This window comes from Balaenoptera ricei, chromosome 1, assembly GCF_028023285.1.
Source record: "Balaenoptera ricei isolate mBalRic1 chromosome 1, mBalRic1.hap2, whole genome shotgun sequence".
NCBI lineage: Eukaryota > Metazoa > Chordata > Mammalia > Artiodactyla > Balaenopteridae > Balaenoptera > Balaenoptera ricei.
Window position 1 is genome coordinate 13,173,747 of NC_082639.1, and position 20,620 is coordinate 13,194,366.

At 54.0% G+C, this 20,620-nt stretch overlaps 1 protein-coding gene, 1 long non-coding RNA gene and 1 other non-coding gene across 12 annotated transcripts in view; 1 reads left to right on the forward strand and 2 right to left on the reverse strand.

Annotated features, from left to right (window-relative positions):
• Positions 1 to 20,620, forward strand: part of ARHGEF10L (Rho guanine nucleotide exchange factor 10 like) — a 160,361-nt gene that overhangs the window by 36,253 nt on the left and 103,488 nt on the right. For 8 of the 9 annotated variants that reach the window (XM_059914797.1, XM_059914762.1, XM_059914825.1 and 5 more), the window contains one exon: positions 14,981 to 15,054. In XM_059914797.1, coding sequence (XP_059770780.1) covers positions 15,021 to 15,054 — 34 coding nt within the window. In that variant the 5' untranslated portion in view covers positions 14,981 to 15,020. Of the gene's footprint in view, positions 1 to 5,144; positions 5,233 to 14,980; positions 15,055 to 20,620 lie in introns of those variants that run through there. The other variant, XM_059914808.1, reaches the window with a different exon arrangement.
• Positions 8,482 to 8,588, reverse strand: LOC132355134 (U6 spliceosomal RNA). Its single transcript, XR_009499541.1, has one exon. It is a non-coding gene; the product is annotated as a U6 spliceosomal RNA (small nuclear RNA).
• Positions 11,378 to 20,571, reverse strand: LOC132359932 (uncharacterized). 2 transcript variants are annotated; one of them, XR_009500985.1, is made up of 3 exons: positions 20,370 to 20,571; positions 12,105 to 12,234; positions 11,378 to 11,495 (listed from the first exon to the last, which is right to left on the reverse strand). It is a non-coding gene; the product is annotated as an uncharacterized LOC132359932 (long non-coding RNA). The 2 variants fall into 2 exon arrangements; XR_009500986.1 differs by lacking the exon at positions 20,370 to 20,571 and adding an exon at positions 14,670 to 14,743.

Here is a 20,620-nt window from a genome sequence, read left to right on the forward strand (position 1 = left end):
CCAGGGCCACCGGGCCGGAGCACTTTGTCTGCTGGTCCCCCACGTTCTCCTGATGTGCTGCTGCTCAGGGCCCCTGTCCCACCAGCTGCCCATGAGTGGGGTCCCCATGGCCCCGTCTGCTCACCTGAGCATTTCCCAGGCAGCAGAGCAGCCCAGCGGACTGGTGGCCGGCTAGTGGCTGAGGTGCGAAGGTGTGAATACTGTAGGGGTTCAAGACACAGCCCTGCAGCCAGATGGCCTGGGATCCAATCCCAGTTCCCCCTTGTATTGACCGTGTGACCTTGAGCAATTTTCTTATCCTCTCTGTGCCTCTGTTGCCTAATCTGTAAAATGGGGGTGATAATAGTTCCTCTCTCAAAAGGTTGTTGTAAAGATTAAAGTAATTATAGGACTAAAGGACTTGGAATTGCTCCGGGCCCTTAGTTAGCAGTTAATACATGTGAGGTGTTGTGATGCTGATTTTGGCACTCACTCCTTGGTGGCAACTCGAGGAGCGAGCATTTGCCTTTTTTCTGTGCCCAGTGTCGGGGCCCTGGATTCCACCCACTCAGTGCCGCTTTTGTGGATGAGTACCTGGGCCGGGTTGCTGGGGAGAGACGAGCCAGGGCAGCGCAGGGGCCCCTGACTCCCACTGGAAGCCCCCTTTCTACCGTCCTCCCTCCCTCTCTCCTGCTCCCATGTCCCAGGCCTTGCAGAGATGAACTATTCATGCTTTTGTTTACTGTTTCAAGGAGCATTAACTGACATCACCCCACCCCAGGTTCAGGGCCACTCCCGGAGTTCCCCTAGGCCTCCAGGTCTCCCCCGCAGAAGCACCGCCGGCTCTTGACTGTTGGAGCCCATTCAGTTCACCTTCCCCTGCTGGACTGTGGGCTCCGAGGGCCAGGGGCCATGTCCGTCTTGCTCACCACTACACCAGCCCAGTGGGGCCTCGCCTGGCACTCAGCACGCTGGAGATGCTTGATGAATAAGTGTCCAGGGCTGAGCCATGTGCTAGGCTAGGCTCAGGGCGCGGGCGGGTGGTCAGAGGGGAGTGGGGCACGGCCCTGGCCCAGGAGAGCTCACGGTCTGGTTGTTTATTTGTGAACTCAGAGATGGCGGCTGGGTGCCAGGAACGGTGCTGGGTGCTGAGGAGGGAGAGGCGTAAGGTGTGGTCCTTGCTTTGAAGAGGCTGCAGCCTGCCCTCGCTCCCTCCCTCCTGCCCTCCCTCCCCACTTCCTGTATTCCAGATGCCACGCCAGGTGGTGGAGGCACACAGAAAAGTAGGTCGTGGTCTCTGCCCCCAGTCTCTGCCCCGAGATCCACAAAAACAAGTAACCAGAGCATAATGCAGTTTCTTTAGAGACTTGGAACCTGGTATTATCTGCCATGGAAACCGGTGGCAATGACTTTGGTCTCTGTGTCCCTGTGACTAATAACAGTAACACTACCCTGCATTAAGAGGCCAGTGTCTGCTCTAGATCCTCAGAGGACTTGACCAGATGCCCCGAGACCAGGAGTTTTCTACCTCAGCGCTGTCGACACTTGAGCTGGATAGTTCTCTGTTGTGGAGGCCGGCCTCGGCACTGTAGGACATGCAGAGCTTCCCTGGCCTCTACCCCCTACATGCCGCTAGCCTCCCCCTCCCTCCCCATTGTGACAACCCAAATGTCTCCAGACATTGCCAAATGTCCCTGGGTGGCAAAGTCGCTCCCGTTGAGAACCACTGCCTTAGATGGATCAGTGAAACTGTAATTGCGTAAATCAAGATGGAATGGAAAATTTGAAATCCAATACTGCCACCCTCCAAAAAAAACAAAAGAGGAAAAAAGCGCCCACAACATCCTGTATTCCTTGGGTTTGGCATAAAATGCAAACATCCGATGGGAGGTGGGAGAGCCCTTGGAGGCCTGAGCAGTTGTGCGCCTTGGCCCAGGCCAACCGGAGGCAGAGCCTCTGGCAAAAGAACAGGGCCATCGCCAGGCCTTGTGTCCCCTTGCTCTGTGTGGTTACAATGTAGGGCAGGTCATCAAACGACCCTAGGGAGTACATACAACCATCATCAGTTCTGGGGGAGTTGAGTCGGAATGTTCGACTGGCTGCCTCAATCTCAGTTAAGCCCTGGTGTTCCCCCCACCCCATAGTGCCTATCCTGGTTTGTATAGCTGTATGGACTTGTTTAATTGTTTAGCATCTGCATCCCTGTGGGGTTGTGGATTTCAAGGGGGCAACATCCAAACCCCCAGAACCTTGCATGGTGCCTGGCATCCAGTAGTGCTAAATCAATTTTTGCGGAATGATTAAGAGATATTGTTGGGTGGATCCAGAGAGATAAAGACTGGCTCTCCTGCCCTCCCCTTGAATGCTGTTAGGTTCCCAGAAGGAGGGAGTGGGACCTGGAGACCTCAGTTCTAACATACAGGGCACATATGTGGAAGACGTGACCTTCCTCGCTCACTTCCTGGTTTGCATCCTAATGGGAAAGGAGATGGTGTCTCCGTCCTCTGACCAAGACCCTGGCCACAGGACAGACCTCGGATGAACCTGGCAAAGGCTCAGCCTTGGCAGGAAATGCACAGGTGTCCGCATGTATCCCCCTGCCGCCATCTAGCATTTTGGAGCACCTGTTGGCTGCAAGCAGGGAAGAGAGCACCAGATCCTGCCTTCCCAGGCCTGTCTCTTTCCACAGGTCACTTGAGGATGCTCCTGATGCAGTGTCAAGTGACAGCCGTGGGCAGGCGGGGTCGGGGGCGGGGGCAGTGGTCACTGTAAGTTTGCTGCCTGGAGGCGGGGTTGCTGTCCCTGACTTTAACAGAATACATTTGAGTTCAAGCAAGGAAATTGAAGCATCCTGATATTTGCAACTCTCCCCAGGGCTGATTCTCCAGCCAGGGTGCTTTACATAAGGGGTACATCTGCAGCCAGCTGCAAGGCCCCGCCTCCCACCCTTGACCACGTGAATTCAGGCAATTGGAATGTCTCCCTGGCACCACGCACTGAGCTTTGGTCATCACCGTGTTTCACACCAACTAAGGGAACTCAGCATCACTGTCGTTTCTGGGGTCCTCTCCTTTCCTGATGTGACCTTCTTCCCCTGGAATCTTGACTTTAAAAGGAGCAGGAGGTGGGTGGCGGCTTTGGGGAGCTGAGTGTTAGCTTCAGGGCCAGGCCAAGCTGGTGGCTGTCGCAGAGCACATGAGTGGGCACCCCTGGCCCTCAGTGGGGGGCACTGCATGGTCAGAAGCTGCAGGAGGGCTTTCACTGACCCAGAAAGACTCTGGAGGACAGTGATGGGGGGGGGGCCCTGGGACTGCTCAGCTCTACCTGGGACACCACCCCCCCCCCTTCTTGTAGGCCAGAGCTGCTGTCCAGTTAGAAGGAGGTGGTCATTCATTCATTCAGTAAACATTTATTGAGCACCTCCTGTGTTCCAGGCTCTCAGCGAGGTATTTTATGTGAATTATTCTCATTTAGTCCTTATAACAACTCTTTGCAGTGGGGATTTTTAGAGTTTTCCTACAGAAGAGGGAACCAGGGATCAGAACGGTGAAATAATGTCTTTGTGTCACGGTGAGGAAATGGAGAGCCAGAACCCAACCAGGTTTGATTGCAGACCCACTCTCCTAAAAATCATACCTGGGGCATGATGGTGGCAGAAAGGGGCACCCAAGGGATACCCTGCAGGACCAGAGACTGCCTCAGGATGGGGCCACCCTGAGTGCAACGGGTCCCCCACTTTCCGCCGGGCAGCAGGATGCAGGCAGAGGCGGGCTCACAGCCCATGGCACCCAGTGCGGTTTCTGTGAGAAGGGCGGAAGGACGGCGAGGAGGGAGGGTGGGAATTCTCTGTAGGACCAGGCTGTGGGTGCCAGTCCCTCAGGAGTCCAATTACAGGGCTGGTGTCGAGAGCACTAGTTAAGCTTTCGCCAAAGCTGATACTGAAAGAGGACCGGTGTTTGGGACCGGTTCACCGTGGGGGACATAGTCCAGGATTTGACTCCATCCCAGGACAGCAGGATTCAGGGCAAATGTATTTCATGGTTGAAACCCCGCCTCCCCCCAACACCTCCAGCCCAGTCTCCTCTGCCCCCTTCCCAGAGCCCCAGGCAGCACCTTGTCAGAGGTGTGGTATTCATTGCAAGGGAGTGGGATGGATCCATTGGTCTGTTGCGGGAGAGGCACCCTGCTACAGCGAAAAGACGTGGCCAGACCTCTCCACCTGCAGCTTAATCATGGGTCTGCCTCTGATGAGCTTCTTGAACATGGACAGACCTCTCTATCTCTCTGAGCCTCAGTTTCCTCGTCTATAAAATGGGGCTGATCCCATCCACTCGTGGGTGCTCCGCCCCTTTGGGGGCTGGTGGGAGGACAGGCATTTCCATCTCTCTCTGGCAGGTGTGGAGGACAGGGAGCTGCTGGAATGACACTCACACCTTCCCTGGGGGAGGGCCGCACATTGTTAAGGGGGTGGCTTGAATCTTAAGTGCTGGCCTTTGGGGCTGAGGCCTCTGGGTTCCCTGGGGCTCCTTGCGGGGCTTGTGTGTCGGGAGACCTCAGGTGCTGTCCAGCCAGCTTGCCCTGCCTTGCTTGGGTGGGCTGAGCTATTTTTAGCTCCGAGTTTTGCAAAGGTTATTTCTTCCTGCCCGGAGCTCTCTGTGGGACAAAGTGGACAGCCCCCTCTCAGAGGGGGGCAGAGCTTGGGCCGGAAGAAGAGACTGGAGCCAGACTGGACCCTTGTGGGCTTTGACAGGGAGGCTTCCTCTGCTCTCGGTGGCCTGCCAGCCGGGGGCTCCTGTGATCCTTCCCGGGAAAGCCGGGTGTATGCCAGGGTCCCTCACCTGCCTGCCAGAGCGGCCTAGGACGGCAGCCCCCGGGGCTTCGGCGTCCTGTCTGCTCTCCCGGCCACATGCTTCTGACTCATGAGAGCAAGAATGCGGTCTTTTTGGGAGCGAGTTTGTAAAAATAGTCCAAGTCCTTCCTCGTACCCGCCACACCCCTCTTCTGATCACACCCTGGCATGGGCCCCAGGCCTCTTCCGAGACTGGTTTTGGGGGAAGCGCCTCTTGCACAGCTTGGCACTGACTCTGTTTGTGCAGCTCTCCTGGTAGGAGCTGTCCTGGCGGAGGCTGATTTCGGGCAGGAGGAGGCACGGCCCCAAGAGCGGGTGCCCCACAGGCCTCGGCCGCCTTCTCCCCTCCTCTGATGGTGGTGGCGCGGCTGGTGTGGACCAGCATCCCTTCCTTCATGCAGCAGGTGTGTGTTGAGGTCTGCTGTGTGCCAGGCACCATTCCAGGGCTGTGGATGGAGCGATGAACATAAACGATAATGTCCACATTCTGGTAGGAGGAAAGTGATGTAAACAACTAAAATGTATAGATTCCCAGAGATGTTAAATACTATGAAGGCGGGGAGAGCAGAGTCAGAGGAAAGAGTGTGATGGGGATATGTATGTGCGATTTTAAAGCGGGTGGTTGGAGGGGGCCTCTCTGACACAGTGACCTTTGAGCAGAGCCCTGAAGGAGGTGAGGGAGTCATCCATGTGTATATCTGGGGGAACAGTGTTCCAGGCAGAGGAAACAGCAAGTGCATAGGCCCTGTGGTAGAGTGTTTGAGGGGCTGCACGGTGGTCATTGTGACTAGGGTAGAAAAGCTATGGGGAGAGAGGTAGGCTCTGAAGTCAGGGAGTTGGTGGAGGGACCACATCATGTAGGGCCTTGTTGGCCAAGGTGAGGACCCTGGTTTCCACTCCGAATGAGGTAGGAAGGCATTTGAGGCTTTGAGGAGAAGAGTAACTCGGCTGCTGTGTTGAGAACAAAGTGTGTGGGGTGGGGGGTAGGGGGGTGAAAGCGGGAAGCAGGAGACCAGTCAAGGGGCTATTTTAATGGTCCAGGGAAGAGATGATGGTGGTGTGGATCAGGGTGGTAGCAGGGGAGGTGGTGCGAAGTGGTCAGATTCTAGACATGTTTGGAGGGTAGAGCCAACGAGGTTTGCTGATGGGTGGCATGTAGGTGTGAGAGAGAGGGGGGAGCCAGGAATGAGCCTGAGGTGTTTAGCCTGAGCGCCTGGCAGGCTGGAGCTGCTGTCAGGTGAGATGGGACGCCTGGGAGGAGTGAGGGTGGCCATCAGGATGTTAAGATCAATATGCCCCGTAGACCAGTGAGCGGACGTGCCGAGCAGGCATACTTCTGGGCAGAGGTCTGGAGTTCCTCCAGGGAAGGTCAGGCTGGTGGTGTCACCGTAGAGATGGTCTTAAAAACCACGAAACGGGTGAGGTTGCCTGGGGAGGCGCAGATCAAGATGAGGTTGGAGTCCTGAGCCTGGGAGCGGCCCAGCATTCGGAGGTCCTTTGCCTGGGCCATTTCTGCAGCCTGGGCCGTCCATCCTTCCCCCACATCCAGCTCCGTGAAATTGCCTGGAGTCAGACCCCTCCATTTCCTGGTCCCACTTCATGCTTCCTGGGTGACTTTGGGCAGGTTGCTTCCCCGGTCTGAACCCCAGCTTCCCTGTCCATGAAAAGGAGGGAACAAAGCCACCTCTTGGGTTTGGTTCTGGCATGAAAATGCTCTACTGCTGGTATGAGTGTTCTAGAGCCGCCCTGGCACTAAATGGCCCGGGCTTTGGATGGGGAAACTGAGGCGCAGAAAGGTGAAGGGGTGGTGCAAATTCCATGCTGTCCTCTTCCAGCTTCCAGGTGTGTGCGCTGTGGAGCCCCATTGAATGGGCCACCCAGGATGTGGCCAAGAATATGGGACCCTCGGATTGGCAATTTTTCACCTGGCCCTTCAGCCTGGGGCCTTCTGCCTGGACTGGACCTCTGGGGACGAAGGGGTTAATGTGCCTGGGGGCGGGGAGGAGGAGGAGGAGGGGGAGAAGGATGGGGAGGGTCTGGGGGCTGTTCTGGTGGCAGCAGCTTCTCCAGGCTGGCTCTGGTTTCCTAGCAACAGCCCCCAGGGGTCCCTTCTGCCCAGAGGCCTCCTCCGGGGTTGGTGTGGGAGGGGCCTGCCCCCAACCTGTCCTGCCTGGGGATCACTGACCGGGGGCACGCCTAGGGAGAGGGGACACTTACCCCGGGCAGTTACAGAGCCTCCATTGTCTGAGGCTTCAGCCACTGGCCAGCCTCACCCCTGCCCATGGCAGGAAGCCCACTGAGTGGCTTGGCGCCTAGTGGGCAGGGAGAGGAGCTGGCCCTGTGTCCCTCTGGCATTTGGAGGCTCCCGCCACGGGCTGTGGAGGGTCTGGGAGGATGCTCCCCCCACTCACCCGCGCCCTCAGCCACCTGGCACCTGGTCTGTGCTGGGATCCCGTGAGAACCAGCCCGAAGGTCCCGCCCCGGCTCTCCCAGCTCACAACCCAGGGACCCTGCTCAGCCACTGCGTGGCCTTGGGAACATCCTCAGCCTCTCAGCCTCCTTTTCCTCATCTGTTGTGGGAATTAAATTAGACAGACACTGTAAAACGTTCAGCAGGGGTTCTGGTGCACGGCAGTGCTGGGAGACGGCAGCTCTTATGTTTCTAAGACGATCATTTTGTGATCTCAAGGGTGACGAGGGTCACAAAGGTCAGGGCTGGTATTCTGGTGGACCGTCGGCCTGGACTCAGTTGAGCAATCTGCAGAATGGGGCAACGCTGTCCTCCAGGAGCGGCAGGAACTCCAGGAAGGGAACTAACATTGATTAAGGGCCTACCGGCATTTTCAGATGTCACTCCACTTACATCTGCATCTGACAGATGAGGAGAGGAAGCACAGAGAGAGTGAGTAACTTCCTGAGGTCTGGCCGCTGGAGGGCAAGCGCAGATTCAGCGTCTGAAGCTGGTCTCTCTGACCCCAGGCTGAGTGCTTTCCAGGGCTCTGAGTCCTGGACACGTGTCCTTCTTGCTGTACCTCCACCTGTGTTCTCTTGGCTAAGGCACCTTGTCTCTCCAGAGCCCCTGCGAGCTAGCCCCCTCCACAGTCTGCAGCAGGGGGGCTGTTTGCGATGAGGGACTCCCAGGGCAGAGGTGCCCCCACCATACAGCTTGCAGACCCTGCTCTTCCTCCTGGCCCCGGGCTTTCTGGGCAGGGCAGAGGACACCTGCGCTGAGGTTCCCATTTGGGCCTGTGCCCCTCCTCCGCTGGTCAGGAAGCCCCACACCTGCAGCCACCCCAGGTTCAGGGATACGCCAGCCTCATGGGCTCCTCGGTGAGTGGATCCTAAGCAGATGAAAGTTCTCAGGCTCTGGGCTTAGTTCAGTGCAGCTCAGCTGTTGTCTAGCGTGTGGGTCGGTGCTCTGGGCACTGAGACGAAAAGAAGAGGCCAGTCTAGGGAGGGAGACCGTTCTAATGGGGGCTGTAGGTATCCCAGAATCACCTGTGCTCTTTGAAAATAGACTTTCTCAGGCTGCACCCACAAGCTACCAATTCAGAATTGTGGGCCTGGGACACAGGTTTCTTTTTTTTTTTTTTAACATCTTTATTGGAGTATAATTGCTTTACATTGTTGTGTTAGTTGCTGCTGTATAACAAAAGAAGATGGAACGCTTCACGAATTTGCATGTCATCCTTGTGCAGGGGCCATGCTAATCTTCTCTGTATCGTTCCAATTTTAGTATATGTGCTGCCGAAGCGAGCACAGAATCAGGTATTTTTTAAACTAGGCTTGGGAACCACTGCATGAGATGGGTCTGGGGAGGCCTCACAGAGGAGAAGGGTCTGGGTTTTGAAGGTTGAGTAGGAGTTTGCTTTTTGGTTCTGAGAGAGAATTCTCCCTGGAGGGAACAAACAACCTGAGCAAAGACCCAGAGATATAGAACAGGTCGGCAAAGCAATGGGCCTGAAGCCCTTCATGAGGGCTGGAACAGTCAGGCCGGGCGTGGGAACCGCCCAGACCAGAGAGGTCGGTGGGGAGGATGGTGCGGCAGGTCAGGGAGGGCCTTGCTGAGGACCTGCATTCCGAAGGCGAAGGCGACGAGGAAGAGTCTGAGGCTGTGTGTTTTGGAACCCTTGCTGTGGCAGCAGAGGTGGGCGTGTGTTGGTCAAGCTCACACCTGACAGGGGCCGAAAGCTGGAGAGGCCTCCCAGAGTCTGTGGTTGCAGGAGGAGCTCTGGTCCACACCCCTGGTCTTACCTCCCGTCCCGCACTTTTTTCCTGGCTTCTAGCAGACAGGGTGCCTCTGAGGCCAGAGTTGGAGGTGGGGGCCTGGGCCAGATCCTGGTCCTTGTTTCCCTCCGTGCAGAACAGGGTGGCATCTACCTTTCCTCTGGCAAGGCTGCCCGACTCCGTTATGCCAGCATCTCCCTCTGGGACTGCCTGCCTGCCTGCCTGCCTACCTGGGCCCCTGCCCACCCTCCCCTCCCCTCCCCTCCCCTCCGAGTCCCGCCTTCCCTGTCCTCAAACTCCTGGCCTGGTTTGTGCAGCCTCCCTGATTTTCAGGAGCCTTCCTGGTGTATTTCTCCAGGCCTCATTCAGGGGGAGCTGATGGGGCCATTCACTTGAGTGGGAGGTGGGAGATGGTCCGGGATGGGGTGAATCTCAGGGACTAGTGAGGAGGGGCGGGTGCGTGCAGGCTGGAGGAGGGTTTCCTGCCGGGCCTCTGGGCTGGATGGACCTTGAGCTCTAGAGGAAGGAGGAACTGATAAGGGTCTGATTAAATTAGAGCCTGGAAGACACCTGCTGTGGTGAGCAGGGCTGTCCCGGGTGGAGGGAAGTGCTAATCTGGCCGCTCTTGGGTGGTCCCAGTCACTGAACTTGACCTGCTTGGGGGGCACACCCGGAGCTGGGCTTGCTCCTTTGCTTCTCGCTCTGTCTGAATGTGCTTGAGAAGGACAGCCTGCTGCTGGTCGTTCTGTGTAGGGTCACGGGCAAGAGCACCGTTCAGGGGGTCTGCCTGCCTAGCCAGTCTTGGCAGTCGTTTTTAAAGAGATGACCCCCCCAAAGAAGAAAGTCTCCATAACCCTACCACCCACTTGGAGCACTGTGAATATCACCGTGGTAACAGTGGCCACTGCAGGCTGAGAGCTACACCACCACACACCACGGTCCCCGTTTCATGAGCACAGGACCTCTGTGAGGCGGGCGCTGGGGAGAAGGGGGTGAATTGTAACAGCTGGAAGTGGCAGAGCTGGGATTCGAACTCAGATCTAGCAACAGATCCCACCCTTTCAACACCATCTTGCAGCTACTGTCTGGTCCGACCTGTGATGCTTTGCCTTAGTTCTCTTTTTAAAAATGAGAATGCTTCTTCTCATCTTCCCTCCTTATAATACTCACTGTAGAAGATCTGGAAAATTCAGAAAAATGAAAAGAGGGTCAAAAGAAAATCTTCTGGAGCCCTGCCACCCAAGCAAACACTGTTCATATACCTTAGTGAGTTTCCTTCTGTCCTTTTCCCCTCTGCACTTTAGAAACAGTTGGAATCCCCGAGTGTAGATAATTCTGTAGATAATCCTGCTGGGCCACTCTTGGTTTTCAGTCGATGCTCCTTCCCCAGCCAGACGGCCTCTTTTGCCAGAGACCGCTGTGGCAGGAAGGTTCTGGATCGCTTTTAAGAGCGAGGCTCATTTCAGGGGCATCACAACACATTTCTTCCAGCTCAGCCTCTGACCTTGAAGCTTCCAGACCATGCATAGCTCAAGGAAGACTTAATAAAAAAAGGAAATAGCCGAGCAACCCCACCTGTTTGCTCATGTTCACACCTACGCCCCGGCTCCTGGCTGTGGCAGCCTGTGGCATCCTCCGGGCGGGTGCTGTCATGCCCACTTTACAGAGATGTAGCCTGAAGCTCTGAGAGGCCAAGGGGGGGCCTGGGGTCACACCGAGAGGAGGAGGCAGAGCCCAGCCTGCAGATGGATTTGGCTGCCCCCAGACCCTCACGGCTTGGAAGCCCTTGGGGTTCCCCTTTGAGCCTCCTCCAGGGTCTCTCACACTCCTGGGATGCAGAATCCAGGCACATGGTCCCATTTGCTGTTTCCCATTTTGGTGGTGACACGTCAAGGACGGGCATCTTGGCACTGACTGAGCCTGCTGGGGCTTTGTGGTTGACCTCAGGGATGCCGCTGGGAGTCCCATGGGCCAGGTAGCAGGAACCCCATTTTACAGATGAGGACACCAAGGCTCAGCTCAGCTGCCAGTGGAGATGAGACTCCAGCCTGGATCCCCAACTCCCAAGGTAGAGCTTGGTCATCACACTTGGTCTGTGCCCTGGGTGTTAATGACAGCCAGAGACTACCGTGTCCCAGGGACCCCTCCAAGCGTGTTGCATGTATTTACTTTTAATTTTCTTAAGAACCCCATGAAATAGGTACTTCTTAGAAGTAGTTTTTTAAAAATTTATTTATTTTAATTTATTTATTTTTGGCTGCATTGGGTCTTTGTTGCTGTGCGCGGGCTCTCTCTAGTTGCGGCGAGCGGGGGCTACTCTTCATTGCGGTACGCGGGCTTCTCGTTGCGGATGGCTTCTCTTTGTTACGGAGCACGGGCTCTAGGTGTGCGGGCTTCAGTAGTTGTGACACGGGGGCTCAGTAGTTGTGGCTCGCAGGATCTAGAGTGCAGGCTCAGTAGTTGTGGCGCACGGGCTTAGTTGCTCCGCGGCATGTGGGATCTTCCCAGGCCAGGGCTCGAACCCATGTCCCCTGCATTGGCAGGCGGATTCTTCCCTGCGCCACCAGGGAAGCCCTAGTAGGTACTTTTTAATCCCCATTTTGCAGATGAATAAACTGAGGCACAGAGACGGGGGTTAAGTAACTCATCCAAGGTATTATGGCTACTGAGTAGTGGGCCCAGGTGGTATCAGGTAGCCTTGAATTCTTTTCTAATTATTGTGCCATGAGGGTCTCTAGCAGGGCGTTGTGCTGCTCTGAGCCATGCCTATTCCCTCACTCACATCCTTCTGAGCCTTGGGGCACGTGTGTGCAAAATGGTGACCACAGGCCTGTGGGTGTGCACGGGGCTTGCTGGCCTGGGCCCTTGCCCAGGGACCTCACTGCCCCCAATTAGTCTGCAGCAAACGCCTCCCAGATGCCAGCCCTGAAGTCCAGGGAGGCCGTGTGATTAAGGGGTTGAGACTAGGGTTTAGGGTCAATACCCCTGGATTGAATCCTAGTGTTGTCACTTTGTTCACTTGCCTCTGTGACCTTGGGCGAATCCTTACCTCTCTGAGCCTTGGTTTCCTCATCTGTTAATGAAATAATGCAGATAAATCTCTGAGCTCCTTATATGTTGATGTCTCTGTTCCTTTCTGGGGAAAGCCTTGGGCTTGGAGGGGAGCGCAGGAATCACCCCTGAAAATGAGGAAAAAGGAGAGGACATTGCACTTTCTGGCCTAGAGGGAAGGATCCTGGGCTTCTGCATGATCAGAAAAAAATATATATATATATATTTCTCCCCACAGGATTTTTATTAATTACAAAGGAAAATAGTAACTTTACAGTGGAGAAACCTCAGGGAGACATCACTTTAACTAAGTGATCAAAGTTACCATGACTAGTACAGGCGTACCTGGGATATATTTTGAGTTGGGTTCCAGACCACCGCAATAAAGCGAATATTGCAATAAAGCAAGTCACGCTTTATTTTCCCAGTGCATATAAAAGTTATGCTTACACTATACCTTAGTCTATTAAGTGTGCAATGGCATTATGCCTAAAAACACAATGTACATACCTTAAAGAAAATATTTAAGGAGCAGTTTGCACATGAACCTGGGCTGGGTGCCTTCCTTTTTTCTCCTGCAAAATGGGTATGTCTCCCTGCTCCTTCTTCAGTGGTTCTGAATGAGCCCACAGGGAGGACAGACCTGCAGGGGGACTGCTATGCAGCTGTTGTTTGACTTTTCAACTTGCAAAGGGATTTGCAGACATTTTAGTTTGCTTTCCCCAACCCTTTGCTGAGAGTTTTCAGTGTGGGACTAAAAGACACGGTCACACACTTAGTGGAGAGCAATCTGCATTCAGTCAGAATGAAAAGTGCAATTCTCTGACCCAGCAGATCCCGCCCAGGAGTGTGACTGACAGGTTCATGCATCCATTCGCTCAAGGCCAAGTGTATGGAGGAAGGCTTTATAACACCAAAGCCTGGAAACAACCTCAGTGTCCCTTGATAGGGATTATGTCAATTATGGTATATCCCATCCGCCCCAAAATACTATGCAGCCATTAAAAAAGTGAGACTGATTTCTGTGTACTGTTCTGAATTGATCATGGAGATTCTTAAGCAAGAAGAGTGGTTGCTAAGTGAAGTAAGTCAGACAGAGAAAGACAAATATGTGACATCACTTATATGTGGAATCTAAAAAGACCGATACAAATGAACTTATTTACAAAACAGAAGTAGACTCACGGACATAGAAAACAAATTTATGATTACCAAAGGGGAAGGGGGGGTGGAGGAATAAATTAGGAATTTGGGATTAACACCCTACTATGTATAAAATAGATAAACAAGGACCTACTGTATAGCACAGAGAACTGTAGTCAATATCTTGTGATAAACTATAATGGAAAAGAATCTGAAAAAGAATATGTATACACACACGTGCGCGCGTGTGCCCATGTATAACTGAATCACTTTGCTATACACCTGAAACATTGTAAATAAACTATACTTCGATTAAAAAAATTTTTTTAAAAAGTGGTTGCACCAAAGGGTGTGCAATGTGCTTCCTCCTGTATAAAACAAGGCATATATACGGATAAACAAGCTGGTGCATACATGGCATAGTTCTGGAAGGATTCATAAGAAACCAGTAATAGTGGTCACTCCTGGGGGATTTGAGAGACTGACTTTTCATTGTACATCTTTTGTATTGTTTGGACTTTGAGAGACAGTAGAGCATGGTGGTTACATAATGAGCACACACTGGGGCCCATGGCCTGGGTTCACACCCTGGCTCTGATGCTTACTAGCTGTGTGATCTTGGGCTACTTACTTAACCACTCTGGGCCTCATTTTCTCATAATTTGGATTATTTGGATTTTCATATTTGTAAAGTGCTCAGAATAATGTCGGAGATATAGTAGGCACTGCATAGATGTTTGCTCTTATTAATTAATTGCCCTTTACATGCATTCTATTTTTATTTAGGAAACCAGCTAACACAAATAGAGGCTTTAAGGATTGGAAAGGAAAATAGGCACGCAGCCAGTTTGTGTCAGGCGCTGATTAGAAAGGAGGGCTCGGGGCTTTCCCTCCAGGGTCGATCCCCTCCTCCCCAGGAAGTCTAGAAGGACTGCCTCTAGCTCAGAATCGGGGGTGTGAACCGGGAGTGGGGAGAACTCTTTCCGTCACTGCTTGGCAGGGGGCATCGGGCAAGCTTGGCTCCAGGGCCCAGGAAGCCCCGTGGAGGCACTGGCTTCTTGGCTGCGGGATCCTCCACTGCGAGGCCTGGAGAAACTGCCCCCAGCTCCCAGCATTTGGGATTCCGCCCAGATCTCGAGCCACCTGTCTCCATGAAGCCCTTTATTTCCCTCACACCCACGTGCTAACTGGCCAACCTCGTGGGTGCAGCACAGGGAGAGACAGAGAGTGAATGGCCTTCCGTGGGACCACTGGGGCGGGAGCTGGGGAGAGCGGCTGGACCCAAGGGCGCCCGTGGAGGAGGAAGTGTCCGGCCACGTCCATGACAGTTCAGGTGTGATCCAGCTTCTGCAACACGGGGGCTGAGTGTGATCCTGGCTTCTGAGGCTGGAGTTTCACCTGTCAGCCAGTGGGGACCCACCTGTCAGTCTAGCTGGACCCAGCAGGCTCCCGAGGTTCCTTGGTATTGGGCAGAGGAAGGTCCGTGGAGGCAGGGCCCTTCTGGGAAGATGGCTTAGGGTTCTGCCGCTGCTGGTTTTTCTGCGGGTTAATGATTTATGAAGGTGAGGGCTGGGCCCTTGCTGGTGCTGTCCTGTGTTCCCGAAGCGGCTGGGGAACAGGGTGAGAGTTGGCAGGCTGGCGTGCACAGGTCACGAGTCAGTGACCCCTCTCTGTCGCTGGAACTTCGGCCTTGAACGTCCTCTGATCAGATTTCTGGCCTTCTTTTTGCAGGCGAGCGCTGGGACGGTGCTGGTGAGCTGCACCCTGTCTGATGGCTTCCTCCCATCCTCCACAGGCTGCCATAGGTATGGTACTCCGGGTGCCTGCACCTCCCGCCTCTGAACGGGGCCGTGGGGCCTGGCCCAGGGCCGCTAGCTTTGGAGCAGGCTGACCTTAGGTGTGAATGTGGCCCTGCTGGCGGTTAGCTGTGTGCCCTTGGGCAAGTGGCCTCACCCCTCTGCCTCAGGTTCCTTGCCTACAACATGGAAATAATGATTTCCTCCTCATAGAGCGGGCTCCAGGCAAGGGTTGACTCTTTACCTTTCTCCCTAAGGTCCCCTGGGGAGACGAGCAGAGCCCCTCCGGGGACTGAGGTGTGCTTGGGGGTAAAGCTTATGAATTGAGAGTGGGGAATTGGGGCTCAGGGGACTGGGCGGGGCCATCCATCTCCATCTGCTAAGGAACTGAGGAGGAGGCCGGGTCATCTAGCAGTGGTGGGGCTGCTAGAGTTAAAAAAAAAAAAAAGAAAGCAGAAAAATACATACTTATACTAAAAAAAATTGTTTTTTTATCTGAAATTCAATTTGATGTCCTGTATTTTTATCCGGCATCCCTAACAGTGGGGCCTTGGACACTGCTGGTGGAATCCGGACCCCATCCCCTAACAGTGGGGCCTTGGACACTGCTGGTAGAATCCGGACCCCATCCCCTAACAGTGGGGCCTTGGACACTGCTGGTGGAATCCGGACCCCATCCCCTAACAGTGGGGCCTTGGACACTGCTGGTAGAATCCGGACCCCATCCCCTAACCGTGGGGCCTTGGACACTGCTGGTAGAATCCGGACCCCATCCCCTAACAGTGGGGCCTTGGACACTGCTGGTGGAATCCGGACCCCATCCTGGAGGAGCTGGATGCAAGGCCATTTCTCCCATTGGGCCCAGCTTCCTGACCTCTTGTTCTTTTTGGGGGGTGGCAGTTAGCAGAATGGTAACAAGCCAGGGCTTTTTCTCCAGTCCGACCCTGCCACTGCCACTGTGAGCTCAGCTGAGTGACTTGGTGTCTCTCTGGCTCCGTTTCACCACCCACAAACATGGGGATAATAACGATACCCTCTCCTGTGATGTTTCGAGGTTTAAATACAGGTGGGACCCTGGCATGTGGTAATCAATGGCTCAGTGCATGGGAGCTGCTATCACTGGGGTGTTGGCAGGACGGGCCGCCTGTGCTCTGCTCTGAGCCCCCGGGCAGAGCCCAGGGAGGACTCTCTTCCCCCCCGAGTCTCTGTGTTCTTTTCTGAAGGGTGGGGGACCAGCACGGTGGACACACCTTCTCCATAGCGTGGGGTGGCTTCCTGGGTCCCGGCCTCCTGGATTCGCTGGGGACTCGCTGGGGTGGGTTCTCCCATGGACGGGGCATGTCCAGGAACGTCACAGGCGTGTGTGGTCACCTCCAGCCCTGCCACCTGTCTGGATGGGTGGGAAGGGCTCAGTTCAGCTCTCAGTTATCCAGGGATGGGCCTCCTGATTTTTCCTTCTGATAAGGAGCTGTGTCTAATTGCCTGGGTCTCAGGATCCTGAACAGAATCTTGGGGACAAAGGCATTTCCTGATTCATGGCCGTGGCTTTGGGTCCCAGGATGTCCGCACCCCCCGCCACTGTCATAGGCACCCTGAACCCTTTCTCCTACACACCAAGGGGCCCGACATGCAAACTGAGAGCGAAAGTATCTTATGATGAAATCAGTTCAGTTCCGTTCAGCAAACATTTGATGAAAGTTTACTGTTCTGGGTGTATCTGACATTGCGGGCTGGTTTCATCTGGTTGAACCAGTCTCTTTGCCACTTTCTGATTCTTTGAGCGCTTCCCATGGTCTTCACGAATAAATTCAAATCCCCCCAGCACCTCGCAGCCGTGTTCTCACCCCCATCGTCCTTGCTCACGTCTTCACTTCCACTGGGCCACTTGCTGTTGTGCTCTGCTCCTGCTCTGGCCTCAGCCTGGAATACCCCCTGACCCGTAACCTGAGCCTGTCAGACCATTGCTCCCCCTTTAAGGCTCTGCACTGGGGCAGCCTTGTGCCAAAGCCGTGCCCCACATAAGCCCCCTCCTCTCTTTAGCACCGGCTCAGTCTCTGGGCTTTTACATTATTCTCTGGCTGTATCTGCCTGCCTCACCCTGTAGTGAGCTCCTTGACATTGAGGGGCCATGTCTGTCTTCTGCTTGAACCTCCCAGCCCAGGGGCTCTCGGGGACAGTTCACTGGATGCGGGCATGACTGTTGATTGCTGGGCTAACTGAAGCTATCTGTACTCTTAAAGGGAGAAGGTGCAGAAGTAACCTAAGTCCCTGGACACAGCCTGGGGGCCGGGTCACCTGGGGCTGGGCCTGGCCTGTGAGTGGGGAGGGGCTCTCCATCTCACCCAGGGTCAGGGCCTGGGCTGTGACTCAAGGCAATAATAATAGTAATAACGATAATGATAATGATGGTGCAATGACAGTGATGGTAAGTCGAATCGTCATCGTAAGAACAGCTAACATTTAGCGAGCCCATACCTCGCACTGGGTGCTTTAATGTTTGTCAATTCATTCCATCCTCCCAACAACCCTGTAAGGCAGTTACTATTATTGTCCTCATTTGACAGATCAGGAAACTGCAGCTTGGTGGGGTAGGGGGAAGGGCGGTGAAATAACTTGACACTCATACAGCCAGTATAAGGGAGAGCTGGAGTCTGAACCCAGGTGGTCTGACTGTGAGACCGTAGTGACTATAATGATACAGGCCACGTGCAAAGGGAACCCTCCCCCCACTGTCTGCCCAGCAGATTCAAGTGGGCAGGACCATGGGCACTGAAGCCCCTTTGGTCAGGATAGGTCTGAATCTGGTGGTCCAGAAATAGTGGGCAGGGACTTTGTGGTCATTTATTCCAGTATTTTTTAAACTTTTAAAACTGCAACCCATAGACCTGACAATAGGAGTGTGTGTGTGTGTGTGTGTGTGTGTGTGTGTGTGTGTGTGTATGTGTATTCAGCAAATACTTATTATGTGCCTACCATATGTCGGGCACATTACCAGATGCTGGGAATATGACAGTGAAACAGACAAGAATACCTACCCTCAGGAAGCTTACATTCTAGCAGAGGAGACAGACAGTAAAATAAATAAAACATACTGTGTGTCACATGCTGATAAGGGCCACAGAGAAAAAGAAAGCAGGCAAGGCAAATCGGGAGCCCCCAGGTGTCACTGGGGGCAGTTTTGGTCCTGGCAGCCTCATTGGAAGCTGACATATGGTAAAGACCTGAAGGAGGTGAGAGCAGGAGAAGACGCCTGGGGGAAAGAACATTCTGGACCCCAGGACTGAAAGTGCAAAGGTCCTGAGGCAGGAGCAGAGCTGGCACTTTCACGGTACAGCAGGGAGATCAGTGTGGCTGGAGTGGAATGAGCAAGGGGAGAACAGTAGAAGATGCTATACACACACATTTTATATATGCGTGTACATATACATATCCAAAACGGAAGTGTTGAAAGCAGTATCAAAAGTAATACCAAATGTGACCAGGGAGGGCCGGTTAGCTCTGGGTTTCTGCTGCAGTCAAGCAGCTGAGGAAGGGTCTTCTTGAATTTGATACACTTGCACCTAAAATGTTCTGCTCTGGAAACCCCAGGTCACTGTGGGCGGGGCGGGGGGGTTGGATTTTTCTGGTCAGTGAGACTGCTAGAATCAGATCTGTCCATCTGTCCATCCTCTGGCCCGTCTAGCTGTCTCCCTGCTCCATCCACCTCCCCACCCATTTACTTATCGATCCATCTGTGGACAGTCCTGTCCTCAAGGATCTCGGGCAGGGAGAGGACAGAAATTACAGCAGGTGTCACTGTGTAACACTCGCATCCCAGGCACTATGCCAAGAGCTACAGCTACCAGAGCAGTTCTCCACCAGGGGCAGTTTCGTCCCCCAGGGGACATTTGGCAATGTCTGCAGACATTTTTGGTAGTCATAGCTGGAGGGTAGAGGCCAGGAATGCTGCTACACATCCTGTAGAGCCCCCCAGCGCAAAGACCATGCCGCCCCGATAGGAGGCTGAGAAACCCTGACCTACATCTCACGTCACATTCACATCAGCCTTATGAGGTAGGTGCTGTTTCATTCTCCAATTTACAGGGAAGAAACCAAGGTTCAGAGAGGTGAAGGGGACCCAGACAGGACTGGGTGGGCCCCCAGCTCATGCTCTAAAATGTGTGACATGAGCTGTGACAGGCCTGCTCCGGGCAGCCCAGGGAGGGGCGATCAGGTTAAAACCAGCCCACCTTGTCCCTTGGTTTGGGAGTGGGTTTGCACGAGGTAGGGAGATGGGCTAAATGGACGCTTGAGGTTCTGTTTAGGCTCAGATTCTAGGAAAGAAGTCTTCTAAGGAAGAAGACTGGGGACCTCAGCTTGCTGAAATGGGCCGAAGGCGACGGCTTGTTATGCTCCTTAGAATAGAGGATCCACTTCTTCACTTGTTTAATGAATCAAGTGAAGTTCTTGTTCAAGTTTGCTGAGTTCTGCCCGTCGACTGAGAAAAAATGCACAACCTCAAAGTAGAGAATTATGTTTTACTTGATGGACTTACTGAGGACTTAAGCCCGGGAGGCAGCCTCTCAGATAGCTCTGAGGGACCGCTCCTAAGAGGTGAGGGGGGAGCCGGGATATATAGGAGTTTTTGCAACAAAGATCAGGTAGTGAGAACATCAAAAGATTAGTGTTAACTAAAGAAAACCAGGCATCTCAAGTTAATGAATTTAGCACTCTTCAGTATATGGGAAGTGCAGGAGGCTGGGCTCCTTGAAATCATTCCTTTGATATGCGCTTTAGCTATCTGGGGCCAGCATCCTGTTCTTTCGGTCCTGAATCCCCTCAGGGTGCGCCACTGGGGTGGCTGCAGTGGCTGACGCCTTGATGGCTGGAACGTACTTGTTTAGTGACATGGCTGGCGACATACCCCAGGCCAGGACCTGCCCCCTTAAAGGGGCAAAATAAATCATTACACATTTTACAGGAACAGATGAAGGAAACAAGAGGCTAAGACAGAGACGGGATGTGGGCAGGGGTCCTCCCAGGGGAGAGAAGCAGGGAGTAAGGCCGGGCTGACCTTCATGCTGGGAGCCCGGGCCCCGAGCCCTGCCCCATCCAGTCTGTGCCCTGGTACCTGAAAGCTGGCTGCCTTCAGGCTCCCCTCCCCCGTGCATACCAAATAAAGCGCAGGGTGCCGAGCTCATTCGCATATACGCAAAATGCAAAGACGTATCACACATAGAAATACACACGAAGGTGTGTGCCCAGACGCACGTGGGCAGATGCATTTATAAAACCCCCTTGCTTACAAAATAGGAAAGTAGGAAACAAGAAAACCAGAGACTTACATTCAAGTCCAGATGCACACACGCTCGCCTTGGAAGCTTGCTCCCTGCCCTCCGTCTACTGCCCATCTGCTTAGAGCCCCAAGCCAACCACAGGAGCCTCGGGGCACAGGAGGGCCACCTGACCTGGGCATGGGTTTAATCTAGTCTCTGGGAACTGCCCGCGTGCTCTCTCTCGGACCCCCAGCTGCTCTCCACTTCCAGCCCTCTCTCTGGACCAAACCCTGAGACCCCACAGCGGGCTAACTCCTCCT